This window comes from Pholcus phalangioides, unplaced genomic scaffold (assembly GCF_987345545.1).
Source record: "Pholcus phalangioides strain wild (caught in Gottingen) unplaced genomic scaffold, Ppha-v1.0 ptg000022l_1, whole genome shotgun sequence".
NCBI classification, from domain to species: Eukaryota; Metazoa; Arthropoda; class Arachnida; order Araneae; family Pholcidae; genus Pholcus; species Pholcus phalangioides.
This window is the reverse complement of record NW_028301615.1, coordinates 30,844,975-30,865,884: the sequence shown is the minus strand read 5'-3', so window position 1 is coordinate 30,865,884 and position 20,910 is coordinate 30,844,975. Positions and strand designations below refer to the sequence as shown.

Genomic DNA, 20,910 nt, shown 5'->3' with positions numbered 1-20,910 from the left:
AAATACGCGCCAAATTAGAAAAAAAAGGAGTTCAGTGAACCTTCGCTCTTTTTTTCACACAACGTTATGTAGTCCACTTTATTTTATTTTGTTTTCCAGCTATTTGGATGAGAACGAGTTCCAAGTGGAGGCGTTTCTTTTATTTTAAGCAACTCGAGTGTTACTTTACGCTTGTTTTCCCTTCATGTTGTATGCATGTATAGTGAAACCTCGCTACAACGAACTTGGAGAGATAAAAAATTTTGTTAGCTGTACATCCGATCTAATTAAGGATTATTAAATCCTATGAAATGAGATAAATTACGTTCTTTATAGCTGAAAATTCGTTTTTTAAAAGAGCTCGAGAAGATAATTTCATTTATGATAATAATTCCATGCCATTTTTCTCTTATCAAGTAAACAGTATGAGTTTTCAGTTATTGAAAGTGTAGGCGTGTTAACGGCATTCTGAAAACAAGAACCGTGCTCCAATTTTTCCGCAATGGACTTTACCCCTGAACCTACATATATCCGTGCATTATTTCTTGAAATACCGTGTTTTACGGATTAAGTGATGCGTGAGATTGTGCACCACAGTGGAAACAAAAACAGCAGAACAAAAAAAAAAAAGAATAAATAAATATATATATTATTATTTTTTTTTTTTACCACCACCATCGTTGTATTTTTGATATTAACAATGGTTGTGACTTTTGAGAGAACTAAAGTTACCGACGCAACAGACATTTGCACCAGAGTCAAGATCAACTCCGAAGTAGTAGGCCTATCAGTTTTTTCCCTCGGATATTTACTATAAAAAACTACAGAGTTTCTAGTGGTCTACAAGAGGTTTCCAATGTTCCAATCCACAGGCAAAATTGCTAAAATACAGTACTATTGCGCAGTCCCATAAATTCGTAAAGACTTTGAAAATTCATAGACGTTTTTCTGCACAAAATCCCCCCGAGAGAATAGTTCATTCGTAAACCACATTCAGATATACCAATTCTTTTATGAAAAACTTATTACCAAACTTTTATGAGTTTTTAAATTTACGAATTTGAGACATCCTGTATACAGGGATTGACAAATCGCAAAAAACAAGTGCATAAAATCTGGGTGCCAGAACAATTTTTCAGGAGCCAAAAAATTTTTTACCCGAGAAAAACAAGTCCAAAATAATGTTTCTTTTGACTTTTCCTGAGTATAGTGACCCTATTTCATGTTGGCTTTTCAGATATGCTGGTATAAATTCCAAACAGTTTGAGCTGGTCTCAAACTCCAATTTAATAACTACGCGAAGAAAAATTTAGGCACTGATGCCAGTTTTTTAGTTGCCATGGTGACCTGGGTGCCAGAGATTTTTCAAGCCCTGCCTGTATATAGCATGTTGCCTTACCGTACACAGAAAACACAGGTGAGAGCAGATTAAAATATAAAATTTAGAGGAAACGTTGGCCAATACAACATTGTTGCAACATCAATGAAAATTTTTTACAGCTTTTGATACTGCGGAACCCAAGTTGGAAACATGCTCTAGTATTTTATTTTTTTGATGAAACAGTGACGTACATGGAGATTCGACTGTTCGGGATCTTCAGATATATCAGGAATTATTCCAGATAATTTAAACACAATACATTCGAGCTATACAGTCAAACCTCGTTAATAAGTCACTCTTGGAGGACGAAATAAATGACCTCGTAAGTGAAGTGACTCGTTAAACGTAGTAAGCCATGGCTGCCGGATCATTCTTGCGCCCTATTGATGCATTCATGCAGAAGAAAACGAATTTTAGTTATTCAAACGATGTTCAGTCATGAAAAATTATTACTTAAGAGTTTTTCTTTAGTCAATTAATGTTTATTTGCTACATTATTACGCATTTGAATAAAACACAACATATTACTTTTTTCGATTTCTAAAAATTCGCAGGTTTTTCCGCATGTTTATGGAAACCAAAGTAGTGTCTTGTATGGAAGTTTAATTCTTCACACATAAATGAAAATAAAATATTCTTTGAGTTCAAAAAAATGTGTTTTTATTTTTCACTGAAAAAACACTGGCGATTTTTTTGTGTGGAATTGATAGTTGAAGCGATGCTTTTCTCCAAAGATAGAAATTGGAAAAGGCTCTGTCTGTTGTGCTTTCGTCCCAATAATTTTCTTATTAGGTCTATCTTTCATATTCCTCTTTTATAATGCTGCTTTGTCTTTAAAGGTGAACGAACTTTTTTTTTAATTTAAACATTCTGACACTAGGGTGAACACAGGGTTACAGATGTCCAGCTACATTGCAATCGTCCAGCTAAGATTTGTTTAATCTTTTTACGGTTGACGTTCCCCCGATTGGGAACATCAGTTTTATTAATTAGCAAAAATGTTTTTCTTACATGAAAACACTTGATTTTTTTCCCCCTGAACGTGAGATATTCCAAACCTAATTTACAAAAAAAAAAAACTTTCATTCATTTCAGCGCTTACGCCATAAATTTGATTTTTTTTTTAAATTGCCTATTTTCAAGGAAAAATAAAGTTTTTTGTTTTTAATTTTAATGTTTCTATAAGTATGGGCAAGTCCAGAAAACGTACAGGAATTTTTTCTTTAATGAATGTTATGGTTGATATATCTACTAAACCAGGCATCTTCAACCCGTTGCTCGCGAGCACCATGTTGCTCCTTGAAGTACTCAAGAGTGCTCGATTCTCATGTCCAATTTCGTGCTCGCGAGCATTTCCTTAACGTTCAAATTAAATACCTTAGAGGAATTGCATTCAAAGATTGAAATCATCATTTCATGCATTCGTTTGTTGAACTTGCCGTAAGGGTGCTCCTCTTTTGATGGTGGGTACAGGCAGTGCTCATGACTGGAGAAAGGTTGAAGACCTCTGCTATAAACTAAAGGATCTGAAGGGAAAATAATACAAAAAATTAAAATCAATTCAAATCTTAATTCGGCCGGTTAAAGGTTAAAACATCAAAAAGCCGATGAAAATATTGAGCACTAAACGTTTTTTTCCTCTAAAAAAATCGAATTTCTGTCATGGACACTTTTTTTTAGCAAAAGTTGACCAAGAACTGCAACTCACCAAGAATAAAAATTCCAACTGAACCATTTTCCCTAGTAAGAAATAGCCCAATGTTGAATTTGTCAACAAACCTTCTGTGACGGGAGGAGGATGGAAACTTCAGTGACTTCTGCTTGAAATGCTAGGTAGATCTTTGACGTGATAAGAGTGAACGTTGGACTCATCGTATATATTGTTACGAAGAGTTTTCGATTTGAATGGTAATTTTCCCATGAGTGCTTTCACAAAAAAGTAGCTTCTTGAACAAACTGAAAAACAAAACTGACAAAACACAGCGTGGGGTGACGCATTATCAGGAGTTTAATAACATTAGAACCCAATAGAGGATGATTGGGATATCCAAAAAGTGACCAGGTAAGCGAATTGGCACGTTACCTTGTTGACTCACTAACGAGATTTGACTGTATTTGGAATTTAAGCGATAATGTTCATCAACGTCTCTTGAAGCTTTTCATCAATTTCTTTGAAATTCCGGTTTTTCAAAACCAAAACTAAGGGATGCCCTGCATTAGCATCAGCGCCGCCTGCTCTTAAAATTATTCTTCGATAAATGTTGGTGCCATGGCACTTGTACTGATAAATACGGAAATTGTGAGCAAAAAAAAAAAAAAATCGTGCTGAAAAAGCCGGTTGTTTTCCCAAATTTTTATGGGTATCATATGTTCAACCTGTGTGATGACCTTAAACATGAATTTGTGAAAATTTACTGAACGGCACATTTACAGATCACTTAAGTGACCCACCGCATAGTAACAGAGCACTTAAACGGGCCGTGGTACATTTGCAGAATACCTAACTAACCCGTGACAGTTATTTACTGTCATTACTGACATGATATTTACGTATGACTTGAGTGATCCACGGCACAATTCCAAAGCACTTTAACGGTCCGCGACAAATTTCCACATCACTCACGTGACCCGCGACGCATTTAAAAACCACTCAAGTGATGTGTGGTACAGTTTCATAGCACTTAAGTGGCCCGCGGTGCAGTTCCACATCACTCAAGTTACTCCTGGCACAGTTCTAGATCACACAAGTGGCCCGCGGAACATTCCCAGATCACTTGTGGCCCCCGGCGCAGTTTTAGAGCACGTAAGAGGTCCACCATTTACAGGTTATTTAAGCAGCCCGTGACACGTTTTCAAATCAGTGAAGTGGCCCGCACCATTACCTTCTAGATACACCTCTACAGCCTCTCTAGGAGGTAATGCCTGCACTCATAAAGTTTGAGCACCTTTGGTTTAAATTATTGTTTTTTTTTTTTCTTTATGGATCCGGTTGCGATGTGTGACGAACGCCAACTTCGAAGCCCTTGAGCATGCAATGCACTTTTTTTGTCACTTTATGTGCTGTGGAATATCGTGTGTGGAAGCAACATTATTGACAATTTTATATGCACTATTTGGCCACGAATCCGACCGGAAAGTGATGAGCTAATCTTTCCGTGATTCTGATCTTCCTTGAAATCTTCCGTGTTTTTACTTCTTTTCCCTCTTCCTCGAAATCCTCCTCTATATTTCAAGGGAATTATTTTTAGCGTTTTTTCGTGAGGAAACGACCTTCAGAATCTTTTTTTTCATTATTTATTTGCTCATTTCTTGAAACATTTACGACTAGAAATCATGTTTCTAGAAATATATTTTTTGTCATTTGGCCAAAAAAGACAAGGCCTTTCTAGAAACTTCAGAACTCGGAAACATTTTCTATTGCGTATACTATGTGGCATATTGTGTATGTTACTGCTAAAACCCGAAGTTGGCCACGTCGCGAACCGGACGGCCCAGTTGATCCAGCCAATGTCCGAATTTCGGGCTTTTGCTGCCCCCAAATCCATCGAATAGAATCGATCCATCGAGAATCCATCCCTGTATATGGATTACTAAGATACCGATTTTCAGATTCCTCTTGATCGTTAGAGTTGCCTAACCATAATAATTAAGGTTAGCTGTGACGGATTATAAATTGCCATAGTTATATTTAAAAAAATACGCTAACGTGGCGATGTCCCCGAATCATAGGTATCGATATATAGAGGCCGGTGAAAGCCCGAATTTCGGACATTTACCGGCTCAGTGACCATCCAGTTCGGGCTTTGGCAGTAGCATATATATTGAGGATTTCAGTATGAGCCTTGCTAGAGAATCCACACGCACACACCAGGACTAATCCCGGGCGCCAGGTCACAATAGAGGGAGGGGAGACTAAAATATTGGTATTAATGCCTAAAATTTTGTCTACGTAGTTATACATTTGGAATATATAGCAGCTTTTCTGTCAACATGAAAGAGGGTCACCATGCCCCCAAGAAGTCGAAAGAAGCATTATTCTGAACCTTTTACTTCGGGGGAAATTTTTTTTGTTACCTAAAATTTTTTTTTCTGGCACCTAGATTTTTTGTGATTTGTCCATCCCTGTTACACTGTCTGTACATAAATTTCTCGTTTCCGCATTGAATTTTTCGGAGTCTTGCTTGTTGCGGCATTCATTAGATATCGGTGGCACAATCTAAAATTCCATCTAAGAGAGGGCTTGACACATTGGAAAAAAATCAGGTGCTAGACAAATTTCTCCTTAGCATAGCTGCCAAGTCTCCCGAATTTTTCGGGAATCTCCCGAATTTTAACTTCATCGCTCGACCTCCCGAAAAGTTCTTAAATCTCCCGAATTTTTACAAAAATCACAAAAATCCCTAATTGTCCCTAAAAATTCCCTACTTCATTAAAAAAATCCCCGCTTATGAAAACAATCCCTAAGGAATTTCTTGTGGGGCATCAAGCCTCTTTTTTTTCCCTTTCGAAATGACGTCACACGTCGTAAATGGGGAAATTCCCTTTTTAAAGAAGTTTTACAAACCCTCTGATGGTAACAAGGAAGTTGCTTGTCTTATGAAGTATTTATAAGGAAGTTGCTTGCAGGGCTTAGCAGCCAATAGTCCTGGATAATAATTGAAGATTATAGTGACGCGTATATGGTCAAAATTTCTTTTGTTGAAGTTACGTACGTGCGATATAACAAAGCATGAATACTGATAAGCAAAAACATATTTAATCAATTTTAAAGATACTTATTCCGATGAATTTCCTTTCATCAAACGTTCCAGAAGAGGGCCGACTTTTCCTTTTTCTACAAGTTGTGTTACGGACATAAACATCGGGCATGGAAAGACTACCATCATCACTCGTGAAATGAAAACAAAAAAACATCAAGAAGTGTCACAAAAAGTCAGTGTTCTTCAAAAATTGACGGTGTTTTCCTTCATCTTCCGATGATTTTGGGGTCATTCGCGGCGCAGAATGTTTGTTCACAGCGTTTCTGATTGAACACAATATTTATTTTTACATCATTGAAGTTTTGGCCTCCGATTTCACTTGTTTTTTGCGTAGGAATTTTGTTCCCAAGGGTTTAACTTCCATGTGTGTAAAATCCCTATTTTAATTTGACTTCAGTTTTTGAGTAGGGATTTTATTCCCTACGCTTTAACTTTTATGTTTGGAAAATCCCTATTTTATTTGGAAAAATCCCTATTGTATTTATTAGGGAGTGGTTTTAGCATAAAATACGGGTTTGCGCGAAAATCTCCCGAATTTTCATTTTCAAAAGTTGGCAGCTATGCCTTAGTCAAGTGGTCAAGAAAAGATTTTTTTGCTGAAGAAAAAGGTTTTAATGTTTTTTTCGATTTTTCCGAGACTTTTTGACTCTTCCCCGTGATAAAAGGCCACCCTGTCATGAATTAAAAAAAAAAAAATTCCCGTGTCATCCTAATTAAGCTATTTCGTAATAGCAGAGCGTGACAAATCGAATAAAAATTTCGGGTCCAACCAAATTTCTTAGGTTTTTTTAACTCCCAAGAGGAAAAGAGTCCTAAATATTGTTTTTCAACTTTTCCATCTTAATGATCCTTTTCCTTGGTGGAAGACCCATTATTATGGAAACAAAATTTTGTCCTCATCATACCCAAATTTAGCAATCATGGAGAAAATATTGGGCGCCAATACCGATTTTTCTAGTCACCACGGCGACCAGGAAATCCTTATTGGCGCCTATATACAAAAATTTCCATAATTGATTACTAAATTGGAGTCTTTTAAGGGGTATGACACGAAAATTTTAGATTTTATGACTGTCCGTTTTTTGACATAGGCTGGGGGAATGCTAAGTTTCAGAAAGCCGAAAGTCATTATTCAGGAGTTTTTTTTTTTTGAGTAAAAACCCATGCTTTTCTCCTGAGAAATTCGACTGACGCCTAAATTTTTTTTTCTCGATTTGTCAATGCATGATTTGTCCCCATTATGTTTTGAGTTACTGCCTTTTTTTCTTGATAAAACTTCTTTATTAATTTTTTGATATGAGCAGAGAGAGAGTCACCAAATGTTTTGTCTCAGAAAGAGAAATTCCCAAAAAAAAAGAGAAAGAATCTGAAGCAGAGAGAATAAATATCAATTTCTTACCACCGAATGCAAACAATGTAGTGCAAATATTCGAGGGCTAAGAGTACATTTCATAATATCATAGTATCTGGTGCAGTGCTTTGGCAAATCCCGGTAGCCATGGCGACTAAAAAATTTGAAATTGACACCTAGTTTTCTGAGTGATTTTTCGATGTCCGATTAATCCCGAGCTCAGCTTGGCACGCATGCAGAGATATACACGGCCCCCGGGGGGGGGGGGGTTCAAAGACGATAGAAACAAAAATATTTTTGTAAAAAAAATAAAATTCTTGGGAAAAACCTTTTTTATAAGTTTTTTAAAATTAATTTCTGTTGATTAGAAACGTGATTTTCGGCGTAGTTTCAGCTAGAAAGCCCACTTTACAGGCGAATTTCACTGTAATAAATTGGTGCTTTTTTCTTTCAATTCGGTAATTTTTAGAAATTTTATGGTATTTTTTACATTTTGGTAGTTTTATGTTCACGAAATATCAAAAATAAGCATTAAAAAAGTTTTAATGTTTTTAATCATTTTATCTAAGAGATATTAAGGGCTTGGAAGGCTTTTAAATTTTGAATTGAAAATTAATAGGTCCACTTCTATATCGCATGGTCGAAACTACTACAAGGGTCTCCAACCTTATAGACTTGGCCGGACCATATTGAAACTTCTTACAAAGCTTTGGGTCCACTAAGTAGTTTAGTGACATCTTAATAGAAAGGGCTGATTGGGCCACGAGTTAAATAGGGACAATAATAATTGAAGACTGACTTATTGAAGACTGACTAATTTATTCCTGAAAATATTTTTAACACTAATTTTGAGAGAGTTCTTTATCAATTACTGATTGAATTAATTCTAAGATTAATTATGCTCTGAAATCACTTCAAATGATTTTTTAATTATTTGTTTCGGTAATTCTGAAACTAGTTTTTTTCTCAATATATCTTGAAATAACTTCTTTCAATAATTATGCAATTACTCTTTTATTGATTGTGAAATAATTTCTGTCAGTAAATGAGAAATTATTTATTGCATTGATTTACAAGTTATTTCACTAATTCTGAAATTATTTGTTCCAAAAATTCTGAAATTATTTCTTTGATTAATTCTCAGTTTTCATCAATTTGTTCTGGAATTATTTCATTCATTTACTTCAGAATTATTTCTTTCATTAATTCTAGAGTTTATCATTTTAAAATGTTTTGGGACCATTTTCTGAAAATGGTCGGCGGGCTACGACACAAATCTTCGAGGACCAAATGCACATGTTTAAGACCCCTGTTATGAATAATTTTAACATAATATTTTTGTTTTGTGCAGCGCCCTCTATTGTCTGAAATGAAATAAGTCTTTTTTTTTTTCCCTACCAATTCTGAAATTATTTGTTTCATCAATTCTGATATTATTTCTTTCATTAATTGTAGAATTAATCATTTTTCAATGTTTTCAACCATTTTCTAAAAATGATTGGCGGGACACGATAAAAAGTTCTGAGGGCTAAATGGGGCCATACGTTGAAGACCTCTGATCTACAGCATTATCTGAAAAAATAAATCCCTAGCACTTTTACTAGTAAAACAATCAAACATAATTAAGTCCTTGTTTCATAACACACACTATTACAACTGTAAGTTGGTACTGTGAAGTGTTTTCATAACCAGAGAATGTGCTTTTTCCCTTTTCAAATAAGAGATGTATTTTAATAATTGTTTTTTTCCCTTTCCAGCTTGACTGCTTGAGAAATGTTATATTAGTTTTACCAAATGGTATTAACATGCAGAGTTCCAAGACAAACCAGACACCTGCACACTGCGCTGCAGAAGCAGGTCGGCCACGCTGTCTTTTGTGGCTCATACATGCTGGTGCTAATGTCAATATGAAGGTATTATTTGCTTCAATGTCTTCCTCTACAAAATCTTAATCACACAATGAGTTTTTGCAATACATTTTTCTTTTTCACACAAAGTTTTAACATACTTTAAAATTTTTTGTATAAAATAACTACATTAGATTTATATAAATTATTTGAAGTCACAAAACAAAGATTGAAAGTATTTTTATAATATGCTAATTGCATAGAAAAAATTTCTAACTTCCATTTTCTGTTTGAGAAGATTTTGATCAATTAAATTCTTTATCAGATTATAAAAAGTAGAATAAGAAGAAAATTACAATACAATTATAAAAATAAATAACTATTATGTACATTATTTGGTAAATCGTTTTAGCTCTAATTAAAGATTAAAAAACATACTGTGTTTACATACAATTAGTTTGGTACTTAAGAAATTATGACCCGGTACTTCAATGTACCATCAGTTGATAAAAGGCTAAATATGTTGATTCAACTATCTCTTTAATGTAAATTTGTAATTTATCTCTAAAATTCAGAATCTTTATTTCCAGTTAATTCATCATTAGTTTAATTTATCTTTCAGTTTAATCAGTATGGCTTTGCAAAAATATAAATTTGGACACCAAGAGATTTGCTTGTTCCCAAAGATTTAGCACATGATGCTGTCACCTGTTTGTGGTATTGAAGTGTTGTAGGAGGGCATGTGAAATTGAAGAAAGATTTGGACCTTGTGCATTAAAATTGTACATTGACGACTGTGCAAAATTTTGCTTTTGTCACTACCTTTTTTTAGTGATACTGTGGTTCAAACATCTTTCCTTGAGCAGAACCATGGTAGATAAGAGTATATTCTGCTGAACTCTGTGTATGTGAATCAGGGTTCCATCCTGACTTTTTATCAATTGTAGCAATTTTGCTAATCAGATGGAGAAAGTTGTGGCCAAATGAGAGCAAACCTTAGCCAGATTGATGCGTCATAAACTGTGAATTCCAAAACAACTGCTTGAAATGGCTGATTTGACCATCAAGAGGCCAAATAGACACTCACGATTTGGTGAATTTGATCTTTTATTTATTTGCCAAATGAAATATTCTGTCGCAGTTTAATGCAACAGTGATTGGCAGCATGAATTCTGATGTGAATGATAATAAGCTTGTGTAGTTGGAATGACCTCCCATGTTTATTTCTCTTGAAATCCCTTCTCAGATTTATTATAATAACTCTTATTAGAGCAATCAATCAATTATGGCTATAGGCCTGCAATAATATCTGGAGCCTATTTGGCTTACTGCTGAGATTTTTGACTTTTCTTAAAGGCTCAGCAGTATGTGACCCATGTTGCTGGGTACCCATATTTGTGTCAATAGTTTTTTGTGGATTGAAACTAAAGGTTCAAGACCTTTAAGTATCTAATGCTTTTGTTCCCTAACTGATACACATCAATAAGAAGTGGAGAATGAGGAGGATTTTCATTAATTGCAAAATCTTTAGTTGATTTGCTTGTATTAAAAACTGGTTCAAAGACATTCATGTTGAATGCCAAAGTGACATTTTGTGAGTTTGTAGCTGGTTCAGGCTTTGATACATTTTTCTTCCCTGATTAGAAGTGATATATCTAATTGAGGAAGAGAGAGATGTTTGTTTATGTAAGGTGATATCACAAGGCATATATCACAAGAAGTCAGCAACAACCTTTCAGTGAAAGACATGGAAGAAAAACTGTTCAAAACTGGCTATAAACTATAGGTTTCAGTCTAATTAGTTCTTGTATGCATCAAATGACTGTGGTGAGATAGAAAATGATCAAATGATTTTGAATTTATTTCGGCTGATTGAACACTAATTGGTGTCTTATTTGGGTCAGAATATTGAAGGTGGAATTTACTCCTCATTATGATCTTTCTTGTTATTAGAGCGTCATATTGACCCCATGACCGTTAGAAAATTAAGCCATATATGCAGGCATTTTGCTTCGGTCAACATCATATCTTTGTCATATCTCTCTATGGCTCAAGTACGAAGAGAAAAACTATCCTATATATGAGAGACAGACTTCTCTTTATGCGGTGGAAACAAATAACTAGATCTTTTCAACAAGTTTAGTTGATGTATGGATCATGGTGTCATGGGGAATCAATAGTTATTTTTTGGCTGAGGCAAACTACCTTAAGTGATCAGAATTCAGGTGAATAAATTGTTTAATGGTTGAACTACAGAATATTAGAAAGTAAATGATATTGAATGAGTTGTAGTTTTTGAAAAGAGTTTTTGTCATCCGATTTCTTGCTTGTATTTAGATGTTAGACACTTTCCCCAGCACACCAACTCTAGTACAGCAATTTATTACTGATCGAGTTGGACTGGAAATCTTTCTCTCTAGCGAATGTCATGTCATACTTCCGCCCTCGTTTTGAACATGGAGGGGACTTAAGGCGAGGGCATATTGAGAGGGTTCCATCTATTGGTGGTTGCCTGAGGTTTGATGGGGAAAGAACTTTTCATATCCATAGCTTAGATATATTAGGAAAAGAACAGTGTTGTTAGAAAAAGACAAAATGTCTTCACATTTCCTTAGTTATACTTAAGATCTTTGAAGTGCTTATGCTGAAAGATAGTGAGACTTTTGTCTTGCCTTATTTATTACTAGTATTAGTTAAAGTTAGGTAAATGCTAAATTTGAACAGTCAAACTAATATTCATGTATGATAGCTCTTATAACTTAAAACACTTAAGAGTAAAAAAATATTTTTTTCTTTAACATTACAGACGTTGAATTTTTTTTATCTAATTATCATTATAAATATTGGTTAATATAATTAGAATCATATCGATTAAAGGCTAATTTTCTTATTAAAAAGTTAAATTCAGTATTAAACTAATATTCATGCAAAAAGTAATTTATGGAAGGAAAAATATGTAATAGTAAAAGTGTGTTTTTTCTTATAAAACAAAACTCTGAGTAACTTGCGCAACAATTCTTTTTTTTCTTTACCTTGTCATAACCATGATTTATATTTCAGTGTTTTTAATGACTTTCTTAACCAATCAGTTGCTGCTCCAATTTTATGTAGTGTTTTAATATAACTTCATCCCATCACCTTTTTTCTGGATGGAATTTGACACTTATCAAAATGTCAGGGAAGATGCATATTAACGAGCGGGGGGGGGGGATGGGGCTGAAGCAGGCTATAGCAGAGGGCAGTTGGTTCTAATCTGCATTAAATTTTAAATTTGGGGGAATGAGTGGCCAATAAAACTATATTAGAATTTGAGGAGAGAGGTCAGGTTTATGTAGTTAACAAATCTATAAATATGTTTCTGCAATTGTGGGATATGGTAATTTTGAACTTTGTTTAAGCTCTAATACAGTTTCTAGAAAAAGGTCTGTCAAATTTTTTCTACATGTCTTTCATTGATGGGAAGTTCATCACAATTTTTGTGCTTTAGGTATTATATTATTGATACAGTGAAGAAATCATTGCCATTGAAATCAATATTTTAATAAAGTTTGGCTTCATGCCTGTGTGTTTGGTTTTCTTACATTTATATTCGTATAAGTCATCTTGTGCACTGTGCATTCAGCTGCATGGTATAGTTATCAGAGAGAAAATGCATCAAACAGTTCTAAAGTTGGAAAGGTTGTTTTACTTAACTGCATGCTATTTAGGATAGAAATATTATTCTGGTAGCCACAAGTTGTTAGTGCACCAATCTGTGCCTTTAAAAGATTTGGCTTCATCCAGAGTGAGCTTCAAGTTGTAGGTGTTGGCAGTCTAATCCACTTGTGTGACTGGCAAATCAAAATGATCTAACCAAAGTGGGCACTTGAACAACTGTCTGATAATGCTTAGTTGGCAGTCTGTATTTATAGCACTTATAACCACATCTTGTTTAATTTCCCTGCCACCAAACCAAGCTAAATGGTTTGTACATTTGATGTTTTCAAGTTTATAAGCCAAAGAGTGAATCTTAGTAAGTGTTTTGATTTGACTTTTAAGCTTATGCTAGGTGTCAAATCAGCTTCCTGTGCTTGAACTTGAGAAAGTTTGAGGGGGGAGGCAAGAATCTTCCAGATTTTTACTTCAGCTTCATTCTCATGGTGGCAGAATGGTTGGCTAGTTAGTCTCATGTTGAATAGACACCAATATATAGGTTACTATGAAGATGATTTGAAGCCAGTTTTTTAAAATTAATCAGTTCAAAGCCATAGGTATCAAAAATGATTTGAAAATGAGAACATTTTTTATAGTATTTTTTGCTGTTTCAATTTGTTTCACATTTTGTTTTGATAAGAACTAATGATTGTTCAATGACTTGAATCCAATTTCATAGCCTGGTCATCATCATTTTCTATCCTTAGTTTCCCATGATGCAAGTTCAAATTTGTATGTGTCTTGGTCATCTACGGCAGGGCTTGACGAATCAAAAAAAATCCAAATTAAATCCAGATATTTTTAATCAAAATTAAAAAAATTGGCTTGTCCTAGCCAAATTTCACAGGAACACAAGCATGATTTTTTCCCCAGAAAAACAGGTCTTGAATATTGTTTTTTTTCGTACATTTTCCAAGACTTATGACTCCTTCCTATGTTGGAAGACACGCAATGAAAACATCTAATGTCTTTCTTAGACCCAAATTTAGCAATCACATATGGAAAATTTTATGTGCTAAAAACTGATTTTCTAATCACCATCGTGACCTAGTGCTTGTCAAGCCCCGATCTAAGCTTTGGACTCCTATGGCTCTCTTGTCCATGCAATATGCCTGCAGAGCCCTTGTGAAGTATCAGTTGCATAAATCTGGTGTATTCTGGTTTGTTCTAACAGTGAGTTGGCACATTTCCATATATTCTTGGCTCAATATGACACCCTTGACAATGTTTGTTGACACCTTTGAAAAGCCATAATAAACACTTCACTGGGAAAATCCGTGTCTTCATGCCTGTGTTGCCTGTTGAAAAGTGAACTTATAAATTTAGATTGTAGATTGACCTCCGGCTGCCTAGCTACACTTTTCTAACATTCTTCTGCTTCTGTCGAGATGCGACATTTGTTTTGGTTGCTGCTCAATTTGGATATGCAAAATTGTTTTATGTGTTGGGGGTTCTATTACAACAAAACTTTTTTTTTATTCCACTATACTGTTAATGCATTGTCATATTGTTATACATCAATGCATTGCAAGCACCAATGACATAGCTGTGTTCATGATATTTTTATCACTTGAATCCACATGCATCTTTTCCTTGGTTTGATCTTTCATGAAATGTTATGTAACTAATAATCACATTTAGTTATTTTGGGATAATAAAATTATAGAAGAGTTGGTCAACTTTGCCCAAGAATATTAAGAAGACACCAACGAATAAGGCAAATACACGAAAATAAAAAGTCCTAGGACTTTTTAGTGTATTTGCGTTATTCATTGGTATCTTCTTAATATAATAAAATGAATTTAAAAATATTGATATGTGATCATTCACACAATTGGCTAAGTTTACTGATTGGAAAAAGAAAGTCATTGATTCAGATGATTGAATATTGGTTCAATTGGTTGTGTATATTTTATTTTTATAGTATGCATTTTGTTTTGAATTGTTTTGAATACTTGAAACTAATGTTTTACTGCAGTAGGCTCGAACAAGTTTTGGTGCCATCCAACTAATGGATGCTCGATCTACATCTCCGAGCTGTTCATGATTGATAGGCAAACATTCATTGAGAAAATTTTAATCGTGTAATATCGTCTTTGGAGGTAAATTTTTCATCATCGAATAAAGCGTCTACTGCTATTCGGTTGAAGTAAGACAAAGTTTTATGTGAAATTTTTTGAGTGCAAGGTTTGAATCTTGTTATGCAGAGCATCATTTATATTGCTTAGCTTTCATCTTTTATAATATGTCATGTGGAATTGGTTTGAGTTGCGATCATTAAAAGCTCAAAAGGCAGCGTGCAATACATTAGTTGAGTGATAAGATGAGATGCTCTCTTATATTTATCTATATATTTGTGGTTAATGAACTTTCTTTCACAAGACAAGTTGCAAGTAATCACTTAGTTCGAAATATGCATCATTATCGCGTTTATCATGATGACATGTAGGATACATTCATTATCTGCAATGGATAAAAATATCTATAAGCATTATTAGAGCCGTACAAGTGCTGTTGAGCAACAAAGATCACATCAAAAATTTCATTTAGGGACAATTTCAGAAGTAAGAAAAACACATAAGAAACAATGAAGTACGAAAAGTTTTTCAAGCCAATAGACTTTCTCGAATTTGACTATTTTTCTTAAGGTTCATAGCAATTGGAAATCTAAGCTTCTTACAAAGTTAATGATTATTTTGTCAAAAGATGAAGATTGATCTCAATCTAAACAAGAACATTCTATAAAGGTGAACATAGCTGAAGACGTGCGTGACCCGTTTTGTTCATATTCCATTTCAACTGTTCATACGAAACCGCTGTAATATGATGATTGATTTAAAGTGCAAGAGCAATGTCAAAAGTTCCACTTTAGAATATTTATCCTATATTCCATCAGACATTTTGACCTCTGGTCACTGGAACCTGCAACAATGACTATTTGATCTCTAATTGAAATTAAAAGAATGCATCTAAAAGGCTGTTTGATAACTGAGCAAGTTCCAGTTCTTTTTATAGAATTTGTGGTTTTGAAGAGAAGCATTGAAGAAAAAGAAGATATATGCACACAAGTCTATGGAAGTAGTAGAGAATTGGAATCTATATATGGAAGTATATGGGAATATAGGCACTGGCTGCACATAGGCATATTTCCTGAATGTTCGGTTTATGAATGCAGTAATTATTCAAAAATCTGAAGCAATATATTCATGCTCTTGCTATCTTGCAAGTCAGTTAATATGATGAACATCAAATAGTGCAGATTTGTTCATTTGACAAGTACCATTCATAGCTGTTTCATAAATTTTACGTCACCAGTTCGAACAACATCTTGAGAAGATTTGACAGTTTTGAAGCATGAGTAAGGTATTGAAGCTGAATCAAGGTCACCGATTGCTATCAAAGTTTGTTTTGATATACATACTAACACAATTTTATTTTGCAGCTTATTTGAAGTTTTTTCCTGTACATGTATGATTTATATGTATATGTTCCAGTCCGAATCTGAAGTCTGGACATTCAGCAAAGTGCGGCCATTTTATGTGGTCAATTTCTGGCAACTTTGTGAATCGACCAGGCTTCAGACATTGACAGTAACATATTCATTTTGTAGTTATCATGTTACATATCTGCGTTTGGAAGTACATGTGATGCAAAACCATGTTTTTACAGCAAAAGTAAAAAAAATGAGGAATTTAATAAAACTTCAAAATTTTAGTAAAATCTAAAAAAAGAAGTTTTAAATGTACTGGGAAGGGTGTTGTTAATTGGGTTGGAATTCGGAAATGACTTCCTTGCAAAAATAATTTTACATTCACATTATATTATCCTCTTATATTCAATAAGAAAGCACAAACTACTCTTCACTGTATAATTCACGCGGTTTCCAAACAAATTTTTGAAATGCAAATCATTTTAATTTTGGTTCAGGCGTCAAAATCACACAATGACTCTATCGGTTCCCAATTGGGGGTGCCTGGACCCCCAGGGAACCACGGATTTTTCACCGAGTTCCATAGCACTATTGTAGAATTATAAAAGAAAAAGGTCAATGCTAAGCTGAAAATAAATATTACATTAAATTACTTTAAAAAAAAAGTTCTAATTATTGTGCAAAAGCACCTTTGCAACATTGGTAGATGGCACTAGTAATATTATGATTTGACAAAAATTGCACTCGTAGTGACATCTCTTGATAGGAGTGTGAAACACTGTTTTAGTTCTTTTGCAGTCCAGTAGGTGGCATTACTATTGCATCACATTTACTAGTTACTGGATAGAATGTCCTCCATTGTTCGAGAAAATTCTCACTACTAGATGGCTGTAGTTTCTACTGCTATAAATGGGGGTCCATGACTAAAAGTTGGGGGTGAGGGGTCCAGGTACTTGTCAGGGGTCCAGTCCTTGTCAGGTACCAAGATTTCCTTGTGGGATGAAGGGTTCCACAGCTAAAAGTGTTTGGAATCACTGTTCTAGAAGACCTGTGCTCGAATCACGTTTTATTACGGGTAGGAAGGCAAGCTCTGAATATGCCTATCTGCTGTGTTTTCTTTGCCAATGACATTCCACTGAATAAAGGATTTTAAAGTTGAATGCCTCTGAAAGTAGAAGAAAGTGGTGAAAAACCAATTCCTATGAGAGTTTTGATTGAGAACTGATTTTTTTTTCCCAGATGAATGAATCCCAGAGGTGGCACTATGTAATCAGATTTAATATGTTCATTACATTTGAGTGATTTCTGTTTGACAGTAGCCTTACATGACATCAATGGCAACACTCTGCTTCCGGAACTATCCTGTTAGAGATCTTTTCTAGCTCTGCTTTGTAGCAGAATCCGACAACCACAGCCGTACATAATAAAATCGAAAGGAATTTGTTAAATAAGCTGGCAAAAGTGTTAAACATTAATGCCCTATGTTGTGGGAATAATGGAATATGGGAGAAATTTATATAGATGCTTTATTGGCTCCCTGTCTTTTGTAAATTGACAATGCTGCTTGGGGTAAGCATAGCAAACTCTACTTCAGTTTGTTAAATATCACTTGAATCTCGGTTGAAGCATGGAGACCTGCATCTGTTTGTAATTGGCTTTAAACCATAAGTCTAGGCTAGTTTGCTTTTTACCATTTGATTCCACAGCCCTATTAAAAAGAATCAATGCAAATTGATTAAAGGAATCAAACAAGCAGGCAAAAAAATTGTTTCCTGCTTATTCCCATCGGTAATTTTGAATAATATTGCTTAGCTCAGTTACCTATTTCTAAACAGTAGTGGTGAGAAATTTTTTCAAAATCAATCATAGAGTGCTGGACCAAAATGTTCTCATCAATATTTTGTATCAAAACGTTTGAGGTAGTATCAGGTGAGTAGATTTGACTAAGCTGTTGCAACTTGAACTGCCATTTGGAGAATTATTGTAGACACATTCTTTCAGACATCCCCCAAACCTCTTAGAGTTTAACGTTTTTGAGCCAATCTACTCTGTTGAAAAGTCTCGCCATAGAAAGCAACATGTCTACAATGGTGCACAAATATTCAATCATTACATTTAACTCTACTTCTGAAATATAGATGGCAGCACTGAAAAAACAACTAGGGTTACCAGGAATCCTCCTTTGGGTGGCATGTCTTCCTTTTTGATGCCATCTCAAGCATCCTTTTATGTTTTAAAAAATTCACTCTTTTCTCCTCCTTTTCAGGTTTCTGATAATTTTTTTTCTAGGGGAAATTTTTTTTTTTCACTCCACAATTTCTCTTCATTGATATGAGTGTTCGTGTGAGTGCTTTTTTTTCCATACATGTTTACACCCTTTGACCAATTTCTGTCTAAATTTTCAGAATACAAGAACCTATAAAAAGTTGCAAGCGGGGGCAGTGGATACTGATCCAACCATGACCCTGCTTGCTCCAAGACGGCCACAGCTAAATACTTGGTCAGCCAGCAGCCAGGGCAAGCATGCATTTTATTTCCTCCCCCCCCCCCCCCATGTAATGTTGAAGGGTGAAATTTGTGCCCCCTCTGGTTCAGCGCCTAGGGCACCAGACTCATCTGCTCTCCCTCTTAGTTGTGGCCCTGCTTCATGATAATACGACAGTCCTTAAAACCATTCTGGAAAAGGAAAACCGCAACATCCATTTTAATAATACTATTGTTTTCTCACCAATATCTAATGCCATATCCTGAAGGGAGGAAGGGTGGTGTTACTTCTCCCATTCAAAAACAAAAAAATTAGGATGCAAACACCGGATGTTGAATCCTAGTGGCAGCATCTGTTGCGAAAATTGGGAAAAATGATATTAAAAAAAGTTGCTAGCGCACAGGTGTCCTCTTCCTTTCTCAGTTTTCTAATCTGGTAACCCTAGACACAACACTATATAACACTTTCAGACTTATGTACACTGTCACACTTCCTTGTGACAAACTGAACAACTGTGTTTCTAATCATTTGTTTTCTTTTTTTAATGCCAATTTAATAGTAACAAAACAGAATAATCAGAAAGAATGATAAAATTCGGGTATGCCAATCGGAAAATTTAAAGGTTAATTGTTCTTTTTGCTGATATTTTCCAGAAATGAAAAAAAGAAAATCCTCGATTGTAATCAGAACTAATGTGTCCAATTAATGTACATTCATATATACATTGCTAAAAATAAAGCAAAGAAATTTAACAATAGCCAATGTACCAAGATATTGGTTTAAAAGGGTGGAAAAAATAGTCATTGTTATGGTGAAAGGATTTTTGGCTGTTTGAGTTCATACTTATTGACAAGCGTCATATACTAAGAGCCAATTCTCCAGGAAATTCTCCATCGAGGGGTTTCAACAATCATCTTTAAAAGTTGATCACACTGACTCCTAAAGATGCCACTTGTGGAGGTAAAATGTTAAATATATTTTATCCAATCACACAACCGAACATCCTGAAATTCCTTCACCAACAATGGTTCTAAAAGTCAGATATATTTCACCAGCAAAAATTATGTGCTGGCCTGTAAAATCACATATTCTTCCAAAATGCTGAATTGCTGTTTTTGAAAGTTATTTTTAATGTCAATATATGTATGTTTAATGACTTTTTTTTTTGGTCTTCATGTGATGTGAAAATCACCCTCAGGTTATTTATCATATGAGAATGGAGAGGTGATTGCATTCATTCAAGGGGCATCAGAGTTTCATCTTCCTTGTCCATAAAGATTTTGGAACACACTTACTGAAATGTCTCCAAAACATGAATAATTAGTAACAGTTCTTTACTGTATACATCGTGACCAATGATCCCTCTAAGCTCTCTTCATACTCCCAAAAATGCTGCCAAGCACAGAGAATCAATATATCTTCAGCTGTGTATATAGTGATTCTGTGTGTACTGTGGATCATTTCAACCAAGCATATATACAGTGCAAGTTCATTATACAGTGAAACACCTATGTAATGATACTCAAGGGATTATAAAAACATATATAAAAGAGTTAATAAAATGGGATATATGTATATTATGAAAAGTGCATCAGGACCAGGGAAATAGGCAATATTATTGTTATAGAGGGTATCATTATACATAGGATTTTCACTGTATAATGCTGTGGAGAGTAACAATGGGTATATCCTGGGAGAAAAAAAATGATTAAATATAAATAGAGGGATCATTGGAACCATGATAAGTATCAATTGCATCTTCAGTTTGTTTAACACCTCTTAAGCCTGTTGATTTTAACACATCTAAAATAAAGATTAACACATCTTTAGGATGTAAGTGAAATCAATTTTTTTCCTGCTTATGAATGTATGATTATGTTCATGAAATAACAAGGTTGGGGGAAAGCGCCAATATATTTCTCAATAAGATTAGGCAGTAGCCTATGCAGGATTTTCTGAAGGACATTTTTTGGGGAGGAAGGGC

The 20,910-nt window shown here is 34.7% G+C and overlaps 1 protein-coding gene across 1 annotated transcript in view; it reads left to right on the top strand.

The window, feature by feature from the left end:
- Positions 1–20,910, top strand: part of LOC149070177 (uncharacterized) — a 52,695-nt gene that overhangs the window by 9,057 nt on the left and 22,728 nt on the right. The window contains exon 2 of the mRNA XM_089249425.1: positions 9,229–9,384. Within this exon, the coding sequence (XP_089105551.1) occupies positions 9,229–9,384 (156 nt within the window). The remainder of the gene's footprint in view (positions 1–9,228; positions 9,385–20,910) is intronic.